The 21,600-nt window shown below is 39.1% G+C and overlaps 1 protein-coding gene across 1 annotated transcript; it reads right to left on the bottom strand.

Moving 5' to 3' along the window:
* Positions 1-528: 528 nt before the first annotated feature.
* Positions 529-7,682, bottom strand: PSMA4 (proteasome 20S subunit alpha 4). The gene is made up of 9 exons (XM_037833295.1): positions 7,565-7,682; positions 6,176-6,201; positions 5,891-5,933; positions 5,436-5,598; positions 4,132-4,209; positions 3,279-3,367; positions 2,687-2,817; positions 2,069-2,192; positions 529-889 (listed from the first exon to the last, which is right to left on the bottom strand). Exons 2-9 carry the CDS (start codon positions 6,176-6,178, stop codon positions 735-737), a joined length of 786 nt encoding a protein of 261 aa, XP_037689223.1. The 5' UTR covers positions 6,179-6,201; positions 7,565-7,682; the 3' UTR covers positions 529-734.
* Between the last annotated feature and the right edge of the window lie 13,918 nt (positions 7,683-21,600).

Raw genomic sequence — 21,600 nt, 5'->3', positions numbered from 1 at the left:
CTGGGTGGTGGGTACATGGGGCTTCATTTTATTAATTATGCCATCACGTTTTATGTTATGTGTACATGTATGCACACATGTGCATGCACATATACATATATAAAATTTTTAAAAGCATGTATAGCTACCAGTCCATTATAAATATCTCTCAATATCAAACGCTGGCGAAATCTAAAATGAGCATGTGATACTTTTTCATGGAATAAGCTTCATCTGACATCATGCTAGCAGAGGCCTAAGGGAAGGGCAGCTCCCTGCTTTCTTCAAATTAGACTAGACTTTGCAAGATGGTCGAAGACAGTAAAAGGAAAGCTTTAACACACAATTCCCATCTTTCTCTTTTTATGATGTTTAAATTCCCTTCAGTTTTAGCATCCTATTTAAAAGTAAAAAAGGAAGTAAGAGCCCTTTTAATCCTGGTATCTTTAACATTTATTGCTAAGAGAATTTCTTCCTTCACACTAAACAACACACCATTTCCATTCTTTCTAAGTTTTATTCAAAAAAAAAAAAAAAAAAAAAAGGAGATATGTCCATGAAGAATAATCATCATCATTACAATAAAGGATTCAGTTGGACAGAAATCACAAGGACCCAATTCAGTATGTAATGTCCTGTTTCCCCACTGCACAAATTAAAAAAAAAAGTCAAAGCTCTCTCAGTGTAGAAGATCAGGACAGTTTTTACACTGAAATGGTGCCCCAAATGAGTTACAAAATCCCTGATTTTGTCTTCTATTTATCCTTTTCTTTCTGTTCTTTTTCTTTCTTCTCACGCTCAGCTTTAGCTTCTTCTTCCTCATGCTTTTTGATCAACTGTTCCACTTCTTTTTGTTTGAGAACTCTGATTACTGTCTTTCCATTCTCTCTTGTTAATGTGGCAATTTCCACTAAAAATAAACACATTTGCATTACAGGCAGGCAGACTCAGCATACAAACTTAATAGGCAATGACAGTTTAATCTCCTCCCAACATTTTAGCCTTTGTTCACCACTCTTCCAGCTTTTACGCTTATCACAATTCATGGATGCTCTGATAGAACAAGATATCCTATATCTTCTAATGTTCTGATTACCACTTTCCTTAAGTATCTTCCTTCTCCTCGCCCTTCCCAATCTTCTTAGCAGCTGTTTTGTCACTTCTTTGGAAAAACTACAATTAACCAATTGTTCTAGCTGGCCTGCTGCTGGCTGTGCTGACCAGAGGTAACACGATTTCCTTGCTGGAAACTTGATGCAAGGTTCAGCCACAATCTTCAACCGATAACACCACCTTTTTTCATAGACTTTTCAAGTCCCTTTTCCAAACAAAGGCACGAAAAGCAGTGTCCATTGCTACAGACAAGAAAAAAGACTGATACCTGAAGAGGAAGGAATTTTTTGTGCAGGGGTAAAAACTGAGAAGTGCCTCCTTGAAATTAGGTAGAAGTAAACAACTGATGGCATTTTGCAAGTAAATTGCATTTTCTAAGGAAGACCAGGAGTTAAGTTATTCTAAACTAAATCAATATGTTCATTTACCATAATTTTTGAAAAAGGTTACTTAGTGGGTTTTATATGGTCATACAACTCAAACTAAATACTTTAAAGTATTTGAAAGTGCAAATATGGGCTTAACATAAGAGATTACAGTAGATTCAGAAGAACAGAAGAGAAAGGGTACCACAATTCAAGCAAATTTCATATTTCTGATAAAGAACATCATATAAATGTAAAATACATAACTACATACATGCATGTTATCATACAATGAGAAGTCTTGGTAAACAATTGATAACTAAAAGTGGCATGGCTCAGATCCATCACTAGTGAGAATATGCAGCCTCAAGGCATTAAGCTTGGAATGCAGCAGGGTTTGTGCCTCCATAATTTATTAAAGTTTATCTTGATCATTTAATTCACTTAACCTCAAAAAGCCCCAGTGTCTCATTTGCGAAATAGGTGTTAAAGTTATCCAACCCATAAGACTACTGTTTCAATGAACTTAGGTAACATCTTAAAGGCCTAACACAGTAGACCCCAACCAATTCCCCTTACTCAAGCAGACAAGAGAAAAAAACATGAATTACCTTTTTCAGCAGAAAGTTTACTAACATCCATGGTCTTATTAAGCACTTTGATAGCTAAAGCAAGTGCTGACTTCAAAGTCATTTCTCCTTCTTTGTAGTCTTGTTTTAACATTGACACAGCTGCCTACAAAACATGAAGAAGAACTGACACAGAGAATTTCCTTTAAGTTTTTGTACTCCTTAGGAATATAGTTTGGTCAGAAGAATAAAGCCTGAATTGTTATCGGCATTCTAACCAGCATAAACAATTCTGCTGGCAAGGAAGGCAGACACAGGTTGGAGTGGGAAGGAGGGAAAGAATATTTAACAGGGGTTCATCAGACTGCCAAGGAATCCATGGTTCAGTTATGGGGGCCTACGAATAGGACAGGAAAACAGTGACATCTTTATTTTCACAACTTCTAATTGAAAATTAGCATTTCCTTTAATTACAGATGCAGGCAACAAATTCCAGTAGTGATAGAAGTACTTGTGACTCTCTTACCAATAGAAATCAGATATTTTCATATCACACTAAAGTTAGTACAGCTATTTTAAAATATTGTTTACACTTACTACTTCAAAATTATAAGTTATTAAACTCTCTGCTAGATCTTATAACACCACAAAAATACTCACAGCACTATTATTTCCAATGCAGGTAGCTTTCCATCCCCCATAATTTCCACTAGGGTCACTCTGATAAAGCTGAAAGCCATAGTGCTTATCCCAGCCAATGTACAGCAATGAAACACCAAAGGGACGTTTTCCTTTAACGAAATAAAAAAAAAAGTGAAACCTATCGACAATCTAAATTTAGTGTCATTACAGTTACTTGAGCTCAGTGAATGTGGCTAAATCTTTTTTGTGTGAAGTTAAGCATTCATAAACTGCTTTGTGTTCTGGCTACTACAGATAAGCTCTATCATCCAATTCTGCTTTTGTTTCCAGGATTTGGACACAGCCAGAAGAAGGAATGAAAACAAAGAGGACCAGTGCTGAATTTCATCATTATGTAAAAAACAATTTGTTTCCAGATTTGAAACTGTTATTTTGGCCTTTCAACATTCTATTAACAAAAATTATAATGTATATGGCAGAAGCAGGTTAGTTTACGAAGCAAGAATGTATGAGAAGTTGTTTATATACCTGTTGCATTTTTATTGTCTAAAAGGTTATGACTCACAAAATATCTTAACTTTCTGAATAAAATTTCCATAAAATTAAGTACCTCCAAACTGTGTATAAGCTTGTTTGATATCACATAGTGCTGTAACCAACTGCTCACAAGGAATTGGCTCCTGATACTGTAATAAATACCTAGGATTTAAAGAGATCGGAATATTAATAGTTTTTTTCTAAAACACAGATCCACTCTAAGCAAAATACCTTCTGAAAAGAGACCTATGAGACGGGGACAGCATAACAGTCGCTTGTAACTGGAAGAGGGTAGGGGAAGGGAACTTGCCAACATCCCAATATCCTTCTTGTAATAACATTTTACAAGTTTGGTTTTTAAAAAACTGTATCTTTCAATTAATAGATTTTAATGACTTCAACATTTGGAAGAGTCTCAGCCAATCTATATTTCCGCAATTTTGCCATTTATGACCATACCTTTATTTACTTATTTATTTTTAACTTTTTAACTTTATTTCTCGAAAAATTAAAACAAACAAAACACATTTCAAACAAAACAAAGGATTAAGAAAAACAAATAACCTAAAATAACTACTTTGCTTCCAACATGTTCCTACCATACCCCAAGAAAATTAAACCATATCCAAACAAAGGAATAAAACAAATAATCTAAAATATCTACACTGAAGCTATTTTTAATGCAATGGCTTTTTTTCTTTAGCAAAAAATTAAAAAAAAATTCAAACAAAACAAAACAAAGGAATAAGGAAAACAAATAACCTAAAATAACTACATTGCTTCCAACATGATTCTACCATACCCAAGAAAATTTGCACACCATAATCATTCCTGAGCATTCCCTTAGCAGTGAGATTACCCTCAATAGCTTATCTATTCTTATTAGATTATTGTTCAATCCTTCGCTAGTTGCTATATGACCATACCTTTGAGCAATGAGTCTCAGTTCATTTGTCAGAACATTAGCATCAGAAGTTATGCCTGCCACACTGCAAGCCATGTCCCTTAAGAAAAAGAAAACACATTGATCTGTAAGCAGGGAAGATGCCTGCAAGGGGTACTTACAAGTATTAAAAAGTACCAAGTTCTAATACAAATTCACCATGCTTGCTCCACAGCCGCTATAACCTTCAGACAAAAACTACAGATACTTTATTTTTGTAGCAATCTTTTAACTTTATGTCATTCAATATGAAAGATAAACAAATGCAGCTTTAAGTTCTGGAATAGATATTTTCATGACCATACTGTGAACAGGGCAAGAGAACTGACCCTGAGAAGCTAAAGTATATCCCAAAGATTCAGCAATAGAAGAAAAAGGTTTTCTCAGACATAAAGAGACCACTCTCACCTCCAAGGGCCTGACCTGATGGGGGCAAGGAACAGGGGGGGCAGGAGGACAGGGGGTTTCACAAGCCTGCCTGGGAGACCTCAAGTTATGCTCCTAATATGGGGTACATTTCCTTTTCTTGCCCCCTTTTCCTCAAGGGCTGTCTTGGTTCTCCTACCACCTAGATACCTTCTGTTGCTATTCCCAGCCAAGCCCATGGGTTACTGAGTGGACCAGTCCCAACAGTGGTAAGGATGACACTTTATAACTCATCAGGCTGGTTTCTACTGTGAAGAGAAAGCTGCTAGTCAACAAATACAGCTTTCTACTAGCTGCAAAGTCCTGCATGCTCAACCGTAATAGAAACCTCAGTAAGCGTTCAGGGGCTTGGCTAAACTGTTCCCGGACCTCGAAGAAGCCCAATCATTGGCAAGATTCAGTATACATCAATGAAATTCTGAGCAGCCATTCCAAACACTTTGATGGCCTGCTATGTCAGACACTGTACTAGGTGCTTTGCCCTTATTTTACTTTACTGAACTGCCACAATCACCCTAGGAGTTTCTGAGACTCAGAGAATTAAATAATGGTGCAAGGTCACACAGCTTGTGGAGCCAATGTAAACCCAAATCTGTCTGACTACCAAGCCCATACTCTTTTCACTACTTGATGCTGGTTCTCCACAAAGCGCTTGGCCCTGCAATTGAAATGAATAACACATGGTCCTGGGCCTCAAGAAGATTCCAATCAAAAGAAGTCAAAAATTTTCACAAGTGAAAAACAATAAACTGTTTACTTCATCTCTACCATGTCACATGGAATAGGCTTCCCAAAATATGTAGATTCCACTTACATGAGACAGTGACATACCCTAAAACTATTCCCAAAGATCTCACTTACTCGTTGAGTTTATAAATTTTTTCAGAAAAAAAGACTTCATCAAGAAGCTTGTGTATGTTGCGTCTCTCTGCTGCAAGCAAGACACCATCGTTTGCTAAAATTCCCAGACAGGTGCCTGCATGTCCAATAGCTTCCATGGCATATTCAACTTGGTACAAGCGACCTACAAGACAAAACAAACAGAGAGAAACCAAGGCTCTCCTCTGTGCTCTTGCAAAACTAGTGACCTACAGGTCCAAGAGAAATCAGCAGTGACACTGGCAGGCTATAAACAAGAGTCCTACTTTTACTCTTCTGTGAAGCATATAAGCAACATGGTGATTGTAAATACTTTAAAGTACAAAAGGGATGAACACCTTAGCAACTACAAAAGAAGTCTGTGGGTTTTTTTGCTCCTAAAAGTTTAACACTTAAGAAATATTTTATTTGAGATCGATTAAACAATTTTAATTTACCTTCTGGAGAAAATATAGTAGTCCTGGAATCATATCTTCGAGACTGCAAAGAAAAAACACAAATGATTCTTACCCACTGAAGTACTAGCAAATTCCCACAAGTCTACAATACGTCTTACAAAACAGATCCTCATACACAAAGTTCAGTGTATGGGAGGAAACCAATAAAGAAGGCACCAACTCTTTCTCCTTCCATTTCAATTTTCTCATGTAAATCTGTAATTTGAGTACATCCAATACTATTTATCAAACAACAGCTTACTGGCATGTGTAGGAGGAACTCACCATGTTTCCTGAATTTTACGTAATTCCTGCAAAAAGAAAATATGATCATTAAAACAAAATTTACAATTTCAAATGCATTTTCTGACTTAAAGTCTGTTTTGTTTTCTTCCTTCATTTAGCCTACGTTTACTGTGCACCTGCTAAGTGCTAGGCATTATACTAGATGACCAATTCTTGACCTAAAGAGCTTCAAGTCTGGTAGTCAGATGGGGGAGGGGTGGACACAGACATAGATAGATAATGGAAACCAAGGTGCACATTGAGGTACTGGGGCTTGGGTGGGGGGATGGAAAAAATCAAGGAAGTCTACTTTGAGAAACTGATGCAGAAAATGATTCTAAATTAGAGATGGTGGGTCGGGGTGTGGTGCTGAACCTTCAGGCCTAAGAGGAAGGCAGAGAGGGGCATTCCAGGCAGAGGAAGAAGCATGAGCAAGGACACTGAGGAAGATACTCAATGGCAAGAGACAAACCGCTGAGTTTTTAAAAAAAAAAAAAAAAAAAAAAAAGGAGAAAAAGAAGCTAGAGCTAAGCAAGCATCCAAATCATGCAGAGCCTTGAATGCCAAGATAAGAGGCTTAGGTTTTCTCCTAACAGTCCTGAACTATGGAGGCGGTGAGGGGAGTTGATATTCGGCATCATTATTACCATTCCTGCAAAAGAAGACCATTGGACTCAGAGTGACTTAGCGGAAAAGCCAAGCCCTCAGACTCCAAAGCCTGCCTACACCCCCAAATACTGGAATATTGAGAATTACGACTGGAGAGATAAACAGGGATAAGGTGCTCAAAAGAAACTTTGAATATTATCTTCTAGGGAATGGGTTCCACCGAAAGATTCTGAGCCTAAGAACCACCGGAACTGATTTGTGTTTTAGAAAGATGACTGGTGAGAGAGAGAAGGCAGGGTAACCAGTTAAGAGGCTGTTGCAACAGGCAGGTGAAAGGTAAGGATTACCCTGAGCAGAGAAGCCGGGAAGTGACAGAAAGACTTGCCGCGCGTGAACACAACTTTCTGAATTTCCACCCCTCGTACTGGGCACAGGATGATTTCAAGTTCACCGGCACCTCCAGCAGAGCCAACTTGCTCTCACGGAACTCCTGAAGGGACGGAAGCCTCCCGATGCCTCGGTTCTCCCACCGTTCCCCCGAGCCCCACCGGCTATCCTGTCCCTGACTCCGTCCCTCAGGTTCCACGCTGGGAAGCCTGACGGCGGCCGGCCCGGGCCAGTCCCGGCAACAGGTCTGTCCCCGAGGCCGCTGCACAGTCATGGTGCCCATGACTCTTCGGCGGCGGCTGCAGGCCCGGACCGGCTGTTTCAATGCTCACAACACCCGCCCATGGCGAGAGCGGCCAAGCTTCCGCGGGTCCCCAAGGGGCACAGGCTCACCGGGGTAAAGACGCGGACGAGTCAAGATACACACAGAGCGCTTTACTCCGCGCGAGAAAAAATCCACCACCGGTGCCTGACTATCCGCTGCTAATATGGCGCCCGCGCCTGCGCAGAAACACCCGGGTGGGCGGGGCAGCCGTGGGACGCGGAAGTTCTTTCGGAGGGCGGAGCAAGGACAGGGTTCCCTCGTGGGAGCTGCGTTGTTAGGGTGCGCCATGCAGGCTGGGATTCTCATCTATTGGAGTGGATGCTCTGGCATAGGGAGGAGGGTGGGAAGGCCCTAGCCAAGGAGAGGGTGGGATTGTAGGTAATTTCCTTCTACCACATCTTACGCTGTACTTTCACTTTCACTTTCTCTTCTCTACTGTCCAGTCCCAGACCTAGGATAGCAATAATGTGGACCTACTTTCTAATTGCTTACCATTCCTCCCTTTTCCCCAATGTGGGTACGAAGCACATCAGACGTTGTGCTTTATCCTGCCTAATCTCATCTCCATTCGCAAACCTGGCTTCCACTGATTCTGATCCATGCATTTTTGGACATGTACAGAAAGTTATGATTGGATTGTTCACACTTGGGGGAGAACTTTCTCCTTGGTCTCCGCCTTTTCTGCCTTTTATCTTGTCAGAAAAAATTTCCGCAACCAACCTAGGTAAAGCAACACCCTACCATCACCATATATACGCAACATTTTCTCTTCTTTACTGTACTTACCATATTGACTTTGTAATCTTTGTGGGTTCATTTTCCATTTCTTCTTTCCACCCTTTTATTCATCCAGCATCAGTTCCCAAGTAAACGATCTACTATTCATTTTTAAGTTTCTTTGGGCTAGAAAGTTAACCAGGGCAGGGTTAGTATGTAGTCACTTACTTACAGTCTCCACTAAGAAGAGGCCCAGGGAGCAGGGACTTTGTTCTCTTCATTTTTGGCATAAAATTATTATTGGGGGTTCTGGGCTTTGATAAAGAGGTGGCCTGGGGATGAGTTGTTTTGAGGTCTCTCCTGTCATCTGTTTCCCAAGCACCTGGGGAAATGAGCCAAGGTAAAGCAGCAAAATCCACACACACAGGCAGTACTTGGAAAGCATCCTAGATAGAAATGTAACTTACGACATCCCAAGAGCCCCTGCCACCTTAGTTCATTCTGCAGAATTCAGCAAACTAAGTGTGTGATAGGATTTCTTAGGTTGAAAGAAGAGGGATCAGTTGAGATAAAAGGGCAGAAATAAGAATGAGCTTGACAAATTTGGGTGAGAGTAGTTCAGTCTGGCCAGAGTGGAAGAGACATATAAAATGTAAAGGAGGAAAGGCATTTTAGGCCAAACTGTAGTGTGCCTTCAGTTCCAGAATTTTTTTCTATAGGTAATAGGAAGACAAGAATAAGTGGATGTTTTAGGATGAGGCACATTGTATTTTCTAGGATGGTCTCAACAAGAATCTCCCATCCCATGGGCTCCTCTTACAATGTGACTTCGACTCCTCCCACAGAGAGGTGTGTTCTCTGTCCTCTTACCCCACATCTGGGTGGGTCTATGACTATATGACTACAATGCATGTGATGTTTTATGACTTCTGATACTAGGCCTTACAAGGTGATGAGGCTCTATATGGTCCTATTGGGAAGGTTGCTCTTGGAACCTAATCACCATGCTAAGGTCCTTGCATCGACTACCTGATATATGAGTGAAGATGATTTCAGATGATTCTAGACCCTAGTCATTGAGTCTGTCCCCAGCCTTCAAGTCTTCCCAGCTAAGGCCCAGACATTGTGGTGCAGAGATAAGTTGTCCCAGGGCTTGTATGAACTCATGTCTCACACAAACCATGGGAGACGATAAAATGATTATTTGAGGTTTTAAGCCACGAAGTTTTGGGTTAAATTGCTACACAGCAATTATGTAACAGATTAAAAAACTTATTAGAGAAGTAGCAGGTTTACAGAAAATCATGCAGAAAAAACAGTTCCCATAGGCCCCCATTAGGAACACTGGCATTAGTGTGGTACCTTGGTTACCAATGATGGAAGAATATTATAAATGTACTATTAAAGGTAGTCCATAGTTTACATTAGGGTTCACTGCTTGTGTTGTACAGTCCTATAGCTTTTTTGAAAAATTTTATTCTATTAACATGTATACAACCTAAAAATTTTCCTTTTAACCACATTCAAATATACAATTCGGTGGTGTCAATCATGTCCAGTGTCACGCTACTATCATCACCATCCATTATCAAAACCTTTCCATAATCCCAAACAGAAATTCTGAACCAATTAAGCATTAACTTCCCACTCTTTACCCCCACCTTGGCCCTTAGTAACCTGTATTCTAATTTCTGACTCTAGGGAATTGCTTATTCTAATTATTTCCTATCAGTGAGCACACAGTATTTGCCCTTTTGTGTCTGGCTTATTTTACTTCTTTTCAGGGTTCATCCATGTTGTCACGTATGTCAGAGTTTCATTCCTTTTTAAGGCTGAATAGTAGTCCACTATGTGTATATACAACATTTTGTTTATCTTTTCATCTGTTGATGGTCCCTGGGATTGCTTCCATCTTTTGGCAACTGCGAGTAAAGCCTCTATGAACATCAGTGTGAAAATACCTGTTTGAGTCCCTGCTTGTAATTCTTAAGGGTTTTTTACTAGAAGCGAGATGGCCAGATCATATGGTAATTCTATACTTCACTTTTTGAGGAACTGCCAAATTGTTTTCCATAGTGACTGCACCATTTTTCATATCTACCAACAAAGTGTGAGTGTTCCCATCTCTCCACATTCTTTCTAACACTTAGTTTCTCTCTTTTAAATAGTGGCTTTCCTAGTGGTTGTGAAGTGGTACCTCATGTTTTGATTTACATTTCCCTAATGGATAAGGATGTTGAGCATCTTTTCATGTACTTTGGGGCATTTGTGTGTCTTCTCTGGAGAAATGTATTCCAGTCTTTCGACCATTTTTAATTGGGTTGTCTTTTTATTGAGTTATAGGATTTCTTTATATGTCCTAGGAATTAAACCCTTATCAGATATGTGGATTCCAAATATTTTCTCCTATTCTGTAGGTTGTCTTGTTACTTTCATGATGAAGTCTTTTGTTGTACAAAAGTTTTTTAATTTTGATGAATTCCCATTTATCTATTTTTTCTTTGTTGCTTGTGCTTTTGGTGTAAAGTCTAAAACACCACTGCCTAACACAAGGTCCTGCAGTGTTTTCTTCTAGGAGTTTTATGGTTTGGTTTCTTATATTTAGGTCTTTGATCCATTTTGAGTTAAGTTTTGTGTATAGTGAAGGATCCACCTTCATTCTTTTGCATATGAACATGCAGCTTTCTCAGCACGATTTGTTGAAGAGACAATTCTTTCCCCATTGAGTGGACTTAGCACCCTTGTCAAAAATCAGTTGGCCACCTCTCATTCTAGCTAACACAACTTGGCAGGTGAACTCACTGCCCTCTCCCCTGACTCCCAGGGGTGTAAAATGCCCTGGCAACATGGGATATGACTCCCAAGGATGAATCTGGACCCAACATTGTGGGATTGAGAACACCTTCTTGACCAAAAGGGGGATGCGAAATGGAACAAAATACAGTTTCAGTGGCTGAGAGATTCCAAATGGAGTCGAGAAGTCACTCTTGTGGGCACTCTTACGTACTATACAGATAACCCTTTTTAGGTTTTAATGTATTGGAATAGCTAGAAGTAAATACCTGAAACTATCAACCTGCAACCCAGTAGCCTTCATTCTTGAAGACGATTGTATAGCAATGTAGCTTACAAGGGGTGACAGTGTGATTGCGAAAGCCTTGTGGATCACACTCCCTTTATCCAGTGTAAGGATGGATGGGTTGAAAAATGGGGACAAAAACTAAATGAAAAATAGGGTGGGGGGGATGATTTGGGTGTTCTTTTTTACTTTCATTTTTTATTCTTATTTTTTTCTAGTACAAGGAAAATGTTAAAAAAATAGATGGGGGTGATGAATGCACAACTATATGATGGTAGTGTGAACGGCTGATTGTACACCACGGATGATTGTATGGTATGTGAATATATCTCAATAAAACAGAATTAAAAAAAATCAATTGGCGGGACTCGGGCAAGATGGCGGCATAGAGAGGAGTGGAAGCTAAGTAGTCCCCCTGGAACAACTACAAAAAAAACAGAAACAACTAGTAAATAATCCAGAATAACTGCGGGGGGACAAACGAGACCATCCATTCATCATACACCAACCTGAATTGGGAGGAATGCCCGAGAACACAGCATAAAATCTGTAAGTAAAACCTGCGGAACCAGGTCGGGAGACCCCCTCCCCCACAGCCCGAGCTGCGGAGCCTCGTGGTGCCAGAGAGAAGCTCTCTCCCAGCAAGCGAATACAGCTCAGCTGAGCTCCAACTGGGGTTTTAAGTAGCAAGTGTGAACTGCTCACTACAGGTACGCATCCCCAAAAAACAGACAGAGGCTTTGGGTGACGACTGACCTGGGAGAGCTGGAGGGTTGCCTTGGACTGGGTCTGAAGGGGACTATCTGTTTCTTTTTTGGCTCAGTGGAGAAAGCCCCAGTCATTTTCAGTTTCCAGGGCTGTGACTCTGGGAAGGGTGGAGACACCACAAGCAGAGAGCGAGACTATTGAAATGCTAATGACCTCCACCTGAGGGGTCTGTCTTCTCTAGGAGGAAAAGGGTGGGGCCCTTTCCATTCAGAACCAGACCCCAGAGCCTGGGGGAACACGGCCATACCTCCTCACACCAGTCAAGAATTATAGGCTAACAGGCGTCACCTGCTGGGCAGAAAAGCACAGTGACCTGAGGCATCAAAGGGTGGAGCAATTTTCTAAGACACACCCTCAGGGAAACCAGATACTGAATATTTCTTCCCTCTGGGACCTGCGCCTGTTCTGGTCTGGGAAAACCTGATTTGGATAACCAAGGAAACCATGCCTAGACAACAGAAAATTACAACCTACACTAAGAAAAACAAAGTTATGGCCCAGTCAAAGGAACAAACATACACTTCAACTGAGATACAAGAACTTAAACAACTAATGCTAAATCAATTCAAAAAGTTTAGAGAAGATATTGCAAAAGAGATAGAGGCTGTAAAGGAAGCACTGGAACATGTATACAGCAGAAATCAAAAGTTCAAAAAACCTACTAGTAGAATCTATGGCAATGAAAGGCACAACACGAGATGAAAGACACAATGGAAACATACAACAGCAGATCTCAAGAGGCAGAAGAAAACACTCAGGAACTGGAGAACAAAACACCTGAAAGCCTACATGCAAAGGAGCAGATGGAGAAAAGAATGAAAAAATATGAGCAACGTCTCCGGGAACTCAAGGATGAAACAAAGTACAATAATGTACGTATCATTGGTGTCCCAGAAGGAGAAGAGAAGGGAAAGGGGGCAGAAGCAATAATAGAGGAAATAATTAATGAAAATTTCCCATCTCTTATGAAAGACATAAAATTACAGATCCAAGTAGCGCAGCGTACTCCAAACAGAAGAGATAAGAGGCCTACGCCAAGACACTTAATAATCAGATTATCAAATGTCAAAGACAAAGAGAGAATCCTGAAAGCAGCAAGAGAAAAGCAATCCATTACATACAAAGGAAGCTTAATAAGACTATGTGCGGATCTCTCAGCAGAAACCATGGAGGCAAGAAGGAAGTGGTGTGATATATTTAAGATACTGAAAGAGAAAAACCACCAACCAAGAATCCTGTATCCAGCAAAGCTGTCCTTCGAATATGAGGGAGAGCTCAAAATATTTTCTGACAAACAGACGAGAGACTTTGTGAACAAGACACCTGCCCTACAGGAAATACTAAAGGGAGCACTACAGGGTGATAGAAGACAGGAGTGTGTGGTTTGGAACACAATTTTGGGAGATGGTAGCACAACAATGTAAGTACACTGAACAAAGGTAACTATGAATACGGTTGAGAGAGAAAGATGGGGAGCATGTGAGACACCACAAGAAAGGAGGAAAGATAACGACTGGGACTGTGTAACTTGGTGAAATCTAGAGTATTCAACAATTGTGATAAAATGTACAAATATGTTCTTTTACGAGGGAGAACAAGCAAATGTCAACCTTGCAAGGTGTTAAAAATGGGGAGGCATTGGGGGAGGGATGCAATCAGCATAAACTAGAGACTATAACTAATAGAATCATTGTATTATGCTTCCTTTAATGTAACAAAGGTGATATCCCAAGGTGAATGCAGATAAGAGGGGGGGATAGGGGAGGCATGTCAGACACTTGACATTGGTGGTATTGTCTGATTCTTTATTCTACTTTGATTTAAGGTTATTTTTCCTTTTGCTGCTTCCTAGCTGTCATTTTTTTTTGTTTCCTCTTTCTTTTGCCTCTCTACCTTCTTTGACTCTCCCTCCTGCCTTGTGGAAGAAATGTAGATGCCCTTGCTTAGCATGAGCAGAATGTTCAATTAAGATGAACTTAAATGTTTGGAAATGAACAGGGGTGTTGGTAGCAAGATGTGAGAATAACTAACAGCGCTGAATGGTGTGTGAATGAGGTGGAAAGGGGAAGCTCAGAGTCATATATGTCACCAGAAGGAAAGTTGGAGGTCAAAAGATGGAAATGTATAAAACTGAATCCTATGATGAGCAATGTCCATGATCAACTGTACAAATACTAGAAATCACTTCATGAACCAGAACAAATGTATGACAATACAATTAGAAGTTAATAATAGAGGGGCATATAGGGAAGAACTATATACCTATTACAAACTATATACTACAGTTAGTAGTATTTCAACATTTTTTCATAAACAGTAACAAACGTACTGTATCAATACTAGGAGTCAACAATTGAGGGGGGTTGGTTAGGGATAGGGGAGGTTTAGAGTTTCCTTTTCTTTTTTTCTTTTTTCATCTTTCACTTTATTTCTTGTCTGGAGTAATGAAAAGTTTCTAAAAATTGAACAAAAATTAAGTGTGATGGATGCACAGCTGTATGAGGGTACCCAGGGGCAAGTGATTGTACACTTTGGATCTTTGGATAATTGTATGGTATCTGAACAATCTCAATGAAAATGAAAAAAAAAAAATGCAATTATATGACAAAAAAAAAAAATCTCCTGCCCCTGCAATTCCAGGCTGACAATTGTAACTGCATCCTTCAGGGAAATTAGTGTTCAAAAACCTTTTCTGACTCTCCCCTCACCACCAGTAGCCTGGAATGGGTATACTTATTTTGTTCCAGCACCCTCTACTTCTTTGGCCATTGCATTTAACACAATGTATTGTTTTTTCTTGTTTGCATGGTTAAGAAAGAGCACAGGCTCTAGAGGCTGCATGGCTGGGTTTGAATCCTGGCTTTGTCATTTATGAGATGTATGACCTGTACCTCACGTTCCTTATATGTGAAAGTGGAATAATGATAGCACCTACCTTAAGTGGTGGGTGTGAGGATTAAATATAAAGGGCTTAGAACACTGCCTGTACATCATAAAAAAAAAAAAAAAATCAATTGGCCACAAAAGTAAGGGTTTACTTCTGAACTCTCAGTTCAATTCCATTGCTCTATAGATCTGTCTTTGTACCAGTACCATGCTGTATTGATCACTGAAACTTTGTAATAAGGTTTTAAATAGGGAAGTGTGAGTTCTCCAACTTTGTTTTTTTTCAAGATGTTTTTGGCTATGTGGGGTCCCTTACCTTTCCATATAAATTTGATGGTTGGCTTTTCCATTTCTGCAAAAAAGACTGTTGGAATTTTGATTGATATAGTGCTGAATCTCTAAATTGCTTTGGGGAGAACTGACATCTTAAGATTTAGTTTTCCAATCCATGAACACAGTGTCCTTTCAGTTATTTAGGTCTTCTTTGATTTCTTTTAGCAATGTCTTATAGTTTTCTGTGCATAAGTACTTTACATCTTTGGTTAATTTATTCCTAGAAATTTGATTCTTCAGTTGTTACTTTAAACTGAATTCTTCAGATTGTTCATTACTAGTGTATAAAAACACTACTGATTTTTGGGTGTTGATCTTGTACCCCACTTTTGCTGAATTCATTTATTAGCTCTTAAAGCTTTGTTGTGGCATTTTTACAATTTTCTATATATAGGATCATGTCATCTACAAACAGGGAAAGTTTTACTTCTTCTTTTTCAATTTGGATGCCTTTTATTTCTTTTTCTTGTCTAATTGCTCTGGCTAAAACTTCCAGGATAATGTTGAATAATAGTGGTGACTCCAGTATAATGTTGAATAATAGTGGTGACAGTAGGCATCCTTGTCTTGTTCCTCATCCTAGAAGGAAAACTTTCCATGTTTCACCACTGAGTATCACATTAGCTGTGGGTTTTTCATATATGTTCTTTATCATGTTGAGGATATTTCCTTCTATTCCTAGTTTTCTAAGTGTTTATCAAGAAATGTGCTGGATTTTGTCAAATGCCTTTTCTGCATCAATTGAGATGATCATATGGTGTATTACATTAATCGATTTTAGGTTGAACAACCCTTGTATATCTGGGATAAATCCCACTTGATCAGGCTGTATAATTCTTTTAATGTGCTGTAGGATTTGGTTTGTTAGTATTTTGTTGAGAATTTTTGCCTCTACATTCATAAGGGATGTTGGTCTGTAATTTCTTTTCTTGTGGTATCTTTACCTGGCTTTGGTATTAGGGTGATGTCAGCCTCATAGAATGAGTTAGGGAATGTTCCTTCATCTTCAGTTATTTGGAAGAGTTTGAACAGGATTGGTGTTAATTCTTCTTTGTAAAATTCACCAGTGAAGCTATCTGGCTCTCTCTTTCTTTGCTGGGAGGTTTTTGATTACTGATTCAATCTCTTTATTTATTACTGGTTTGTTGAGCTCTTCTATTTCTTCTTGAGAGTAGATAGTTTGTGTGTTTCTAGGAATGTGTTCATTTCATCTAGGTTATCTAATTTGTTGACATACAGTTGTTCATAGTATTCTCTTAGAATCCTTTTCATTTCTTGGGGTCAGTAGTAATGCCCCCCACCCCCTTTCATTTTTCTGATTTTAGTTATTTTGGTGTCCTCTCTTTTTCTCTTTGTCAGTCTGGCTAAATGTTTGTTGATTTTATTGATCTTTTCCAAGAACCAACTTTATTTTCTTGATACTATTTTTTTTAATACTCTATTTCATTTATCTCCACTTTAATTTTTGTTATTTCCTTCCTTCTTATTATTTTTAATTTAACTTTCTTTTCTTTTTCCAGATCCTACAGTTGTGAGGTTAGGTCTCTGATTTGAGATCTTTTTTCTTCTTTTTTTTAACGTTAGTATTTAGAGCAGTAAATTTCACTCTCAGCACAGCCTTTGCTTTATCTTATAAGTTTTTGTGTACTGTGTTTTCATTTTCATTTGCCTCAATATATTTCCTAATTTCCCTTGTGGTTTCTTCTTTGACCCATTTGTTATTTTCAGTGTGCAATGTTTAATTTCCACATATTTGTGAATTTTCCAGTCTCCTTCTGTTATTGATTTCTAGCTTTATTTCACTGTGGTCAGAGAAGATACATCATATATTTTGATCTTTTTCCATTTTTTGAGACTTGCTTTGTGATTTAACATATGGTCTATCGCATAAATTATCCAAATATCTACTTTCATATTGATTTGATTTTTTTGTAGTGTACCATTTTGAGTCACTTCTCATTTCCTTCTTTATATATTTTTCATATTTTTGTGGTTACCATGGGGCTTAAATTTAACATCCTAAACTATAACTATACATCATGTGTGATTTGATACCAACTTAACTTCAATAGCATATGCATACACTGTTTCTCTACCCCTTTATCCCATCTTTTTTGTTGTATTTGTTACAAATTATAACTTTATACATTGTATATACAAAACTATAGATATAGCATTACTTTTATGCATTTTCTTTTTAGAACCTATAAGAAATAAAAAGTGGCGTTACATACCAAAAAATACAATACACCAGTACTGGCATTTAAAATTACCCATGTGGTTGCCTTTACTGTAGATCTTTATTTCTCTGACACTTCAATCCATTGTCTGGTGTCTTTTCCTTTCAGTCTGAAGAACTCCCTTTTGCATTGCTTATAGGATAGGTCTATTTGATGAACTTTCTCAGCTTTTGTTTATTTGGGAATATCTTAAACTCGCCCTCATTTTTGAAAGACAGTTTTACTAGATACAGAAATCTTGGTGGGCAATTGTTTTCTTTTAGCACTTTAAATATTTCATTCCACTACCTTCTTTCCTCCATGATTTCTGATGAGAAATAGGAACTTAATCTTATTGGGACTCCCTTGCACATAATGTGTTGCTTTCCTCTTGCAGCTTTCAGAACTATCTGCTTGGCATTCGACAGTTTGATACTATGTGTCTGGGCATGGTTATCTTCAAGTTTGTCCTGTTTGGGGTTCCTTGGACTTCCTGAATGTACATAGTCTGGAGGGTGAGCCAGAGACAAGCTTTTTTTTGTTTGTTTGTTTGTTTTAAATTCAGTTTTATTGAAATACGTTCACACACCATACAGTCATCCATGGTATACAATCAACTGTCCACAGTATGATCACATAGTTATGCGTTCATCACCACAATCTATCTCTGAACATCTTCCTTACATCAGAAAGAACCAGAACAAGAATAAAAAATAAAAGTGAAAAAACAACACCCAAACCATCCCCCCCATCCCACCCCATTTGTCCTTTAGTTTTTATCCCCATTTTTCTACTCATCCATACACTAGATAAAGGGGCTATGATCCACAAAGTCTTCACAATCACACTGTCACTCTTGTAATCTACCTTATTATATAATCGTCTTCAGGGGTCCAGACTGCTGGGTTGGAGTTTGGTAGTTTCAGGCATTTACTTCTAGCTATTCCAATACATTAAAACCTAAGAGGTGTTATCTATATAGTGCATAAGAATGTCCACCAGAGTGACCTCTCAACTCCATTTGAAATCTCTCAGCCACTGAAACTATTTCATCTCATTTTCATCCCCCTTTTGGTCAAGAAGATACTCTCAGTCCCACGATGCCAGGTCCAGATTCATCCCTGGGAGTCATATTCTGCATTGCCAGGGAGATTTACACCACTGGGAGTCGGGTCCCAAGTAGGGGGGAGGGCAGCGAGTTCACCTGTCGAGATGGCTCAGTTAGAGAGAGAGGGCCACATCTGAGCAACAAAGAGGTACTCAGGGGGAGACTCTTAGGCACAATTATATGCAAGTTTAGCCTCTCCTTTGCAGTAACGAGCTTCATAAGGGCAAGTCCCATGATAGAGGGCTCAGCACATCAAACCGCCAGTCCCAATGTTTGTGCCAACACCACCAGTCCAGGTGAGGAAGTCCAACACTTCCGCACCTTCCCCCAGATCCTCGGGGCTGGGGGGGGGGGGAGGCTGTAAATATATTTTTTATTATGTGCCCAAATTACTCTGGGATGTGTTACTATTTCACTCCAGCCTATACTAACCTACCGTATCTCACTTCCTATTCAAAGTTCCATGCAATTGTGGTGTTTAAAAAAACCGACTGTAGGGTTGTACCATTTAGAAAATTTAGATCCTGTACCAAATTGACATCTCTTCCCTTGGTCTCATATGGAAGTTGAAGTTTTAAAAAACACAGTTTCAACCTTTACCCTTTGGCCCGGTTTGCCCCGGTCTTAACCAGACCTAATTCATTCATATCACTAATTGAAGTCTGGGCTCTTTTTCAGCTTTTTTTTTTTTTTTTTTTAATCAGTGGCTGTATGCACTAATACTGACATTCATATCTGCCAAGCGCTAGCTCTGAGTTTCAGGTGTCTCAGAGATACGCATTGTTCCAGAGACCAATCAGGTTATACACTAAGGGATCAGCATCTCAAAGTTTAGAGATAGGCATTACAATTCAGGGATAGAGTTAACTGCTGTAAGAGCTTACAATCTAGGGACTATTACAATAATTATGTCCACGTTAGGCTATGTTCTAAGATTCAATTCTGAGTTTACACATTGTAGTTAGTCCATATTGGTGAGGCATTAAACTGTTTGCCTTTATTTCTGGTGTACTTCACTCAAATACTGTGTACAGGATCCATTTACCTTGTTGTGTGTCTCACAGCTTCACTCCTTCTTGTAGTTGCTCAATGTTTCACTGTATGCGTACACCACAGTACACTATTCCATTCTTCAGTCAATGTACCTTAGGTCATCTCCACCCTTTGCAAATCATGATTACTGCCTCCATGAACACCAGTTTGCAAATGTCCATTCATGTCTCTGCTCTCAGATCTTCAAATGACATACCCCCATAATGAGGTTGCAGGACCTTATGGTCCCCACATACTTAACTTTTTGTGGAACAAACACACTGACCTTCAGAAAGGCTACACCATTCTACCTGATCATCAACAGTAGATAGGTACATCCCTCTCACCATGTTTTCTCCAACACTTTTACTCCTATATATATATTTTCCTACAATTTTATAGAGTTATATTCACATACCATACATTTATCCACAGTGTACAATCAGTTGTTCATGGTTTCACCATAAAGTTGTACATTTATCACCACAATCAGCACTTGAACATATTGATTACTACAAGAAAAATTGTTTTTTTTTTTAGCAATAAAAAAAATGATAAAAAGAAAAATAACATGTCATACAATAGTAAGGACAGCAAATAACACTACTACCAAGAATTCCATATTCTTCCCCTATATCCCCCCTCATATACATTTAGCATTGGCATATTGCCTTTGTTACATTTAATGGAGGTATATCACAATGTTACTGTTGACCATAGACTCCAGTTTGCTTTGATTATGTTTTTTCCTGAATACCATCCCTTTTTCAACTCTCTATTTGGTTGACATTCATTTGCTTTCCCACATGCAAAAACATTTTTATATTTGTATATTTAGTAACAGTCATTGGCCACTCCAGTTTTTGCCAAGTTATACAGTCTCAGTCTTTATCATCTATCTTTACCTATGGTGTCATACATTCTCCTATCCCATCTCTTTCAGCTTTACAGAGACAAGTTTTTAGGATCAGTCTTTCAGGTCGCCACCCAACAGCTTGGCACAGACATACAGACACTCCAATATGTGCAAAGGGGTTACTCTTCTCCCTCTGGAACAGGACCAGGGACCACAATGGGAGTAAGGCTGGCTGCTGGGGGAGTTGGGGGAGGGGCCAGCAAGGGCTCAGGATCTTCTACTATATTTAAAGCTGCATTTCCTTGATTTGGCCCTGTTCCAGTTGATGCAACCCTTTAATGGTTTCTGGAGTTTTGATGAAGATGGCTCTGCCAGTTTTTGCTAGTTGTTCAAAGATTCTGTGAAGGGACAGCACCCTGGAGTGTCTTACATCACCATCCTGACTGACAGGTAACTACAGAAATGATTTCTAATCTGCCTCTAATATGAAGGATGTTGGTTGGTGAGCCTAACAATAAGAAGACCAGAAAGTAAAGTTCTCACAGAGTACAGAGGTATAATAGCCTGGACAGAAGCTGTAAAAGCAAGGAACTTTTGTCAGACACATGGTATTGATTCCCAAGTCTAGAACTGGCTTTTCTCATTGTTTGAAAGGACTAGGGCCCTGGCACTTATATAAGTATGCTCATTCTGCAGTTCGTTTAACAGACCTTTACTGATGGAGCCAGCACTGTGTTAGTTCCTGAAGGTAACAGGAAATAAGTATTATTCAAATCATGCCACCAAAGAGTTTATCAATTACATGGAACTGACTGGTTGGTGATAAGCTAGAACAAATACCATATAGTAAAATATGAATGCAAGCCTGCATGTGTGTAAATATTAAAATAGTGGCAGACAGTATTTGCTTTAGGCATTCGGTAAAGGGGAGACCATGTTAGCAGAAACAATCAAAGGAGGAAATCTGACATTTCATGGTAAAGAGAAAGTACACTAGTGTGGAGTGAAAACTAAGTCTTGGTCCATTTTTTCTGGTCTTTCATTTTCTGAATGGTCAAGGTATGTAGAAATTATAACTCTTAAATTTGTGGGAGCTTAAGTGCTTT

This window comes from Choloepus didactylus, chromosome 4 (assembly GCF_015220235.1).
Source record: "Choloepus didactylus isolate mChoDid1 chromosome 4, mChoDid1.pri, whole genome shotgun sequence".
Lineage (NCBI taxonomy): Eukaryota > Metazoa > Chordata > Mammalia > Pilosa > Megalonychidae > Choloepus > Choloepus didactylus.
This window is presented reverse-complemented; position numbering and strand designations above follow the sequence as displayed.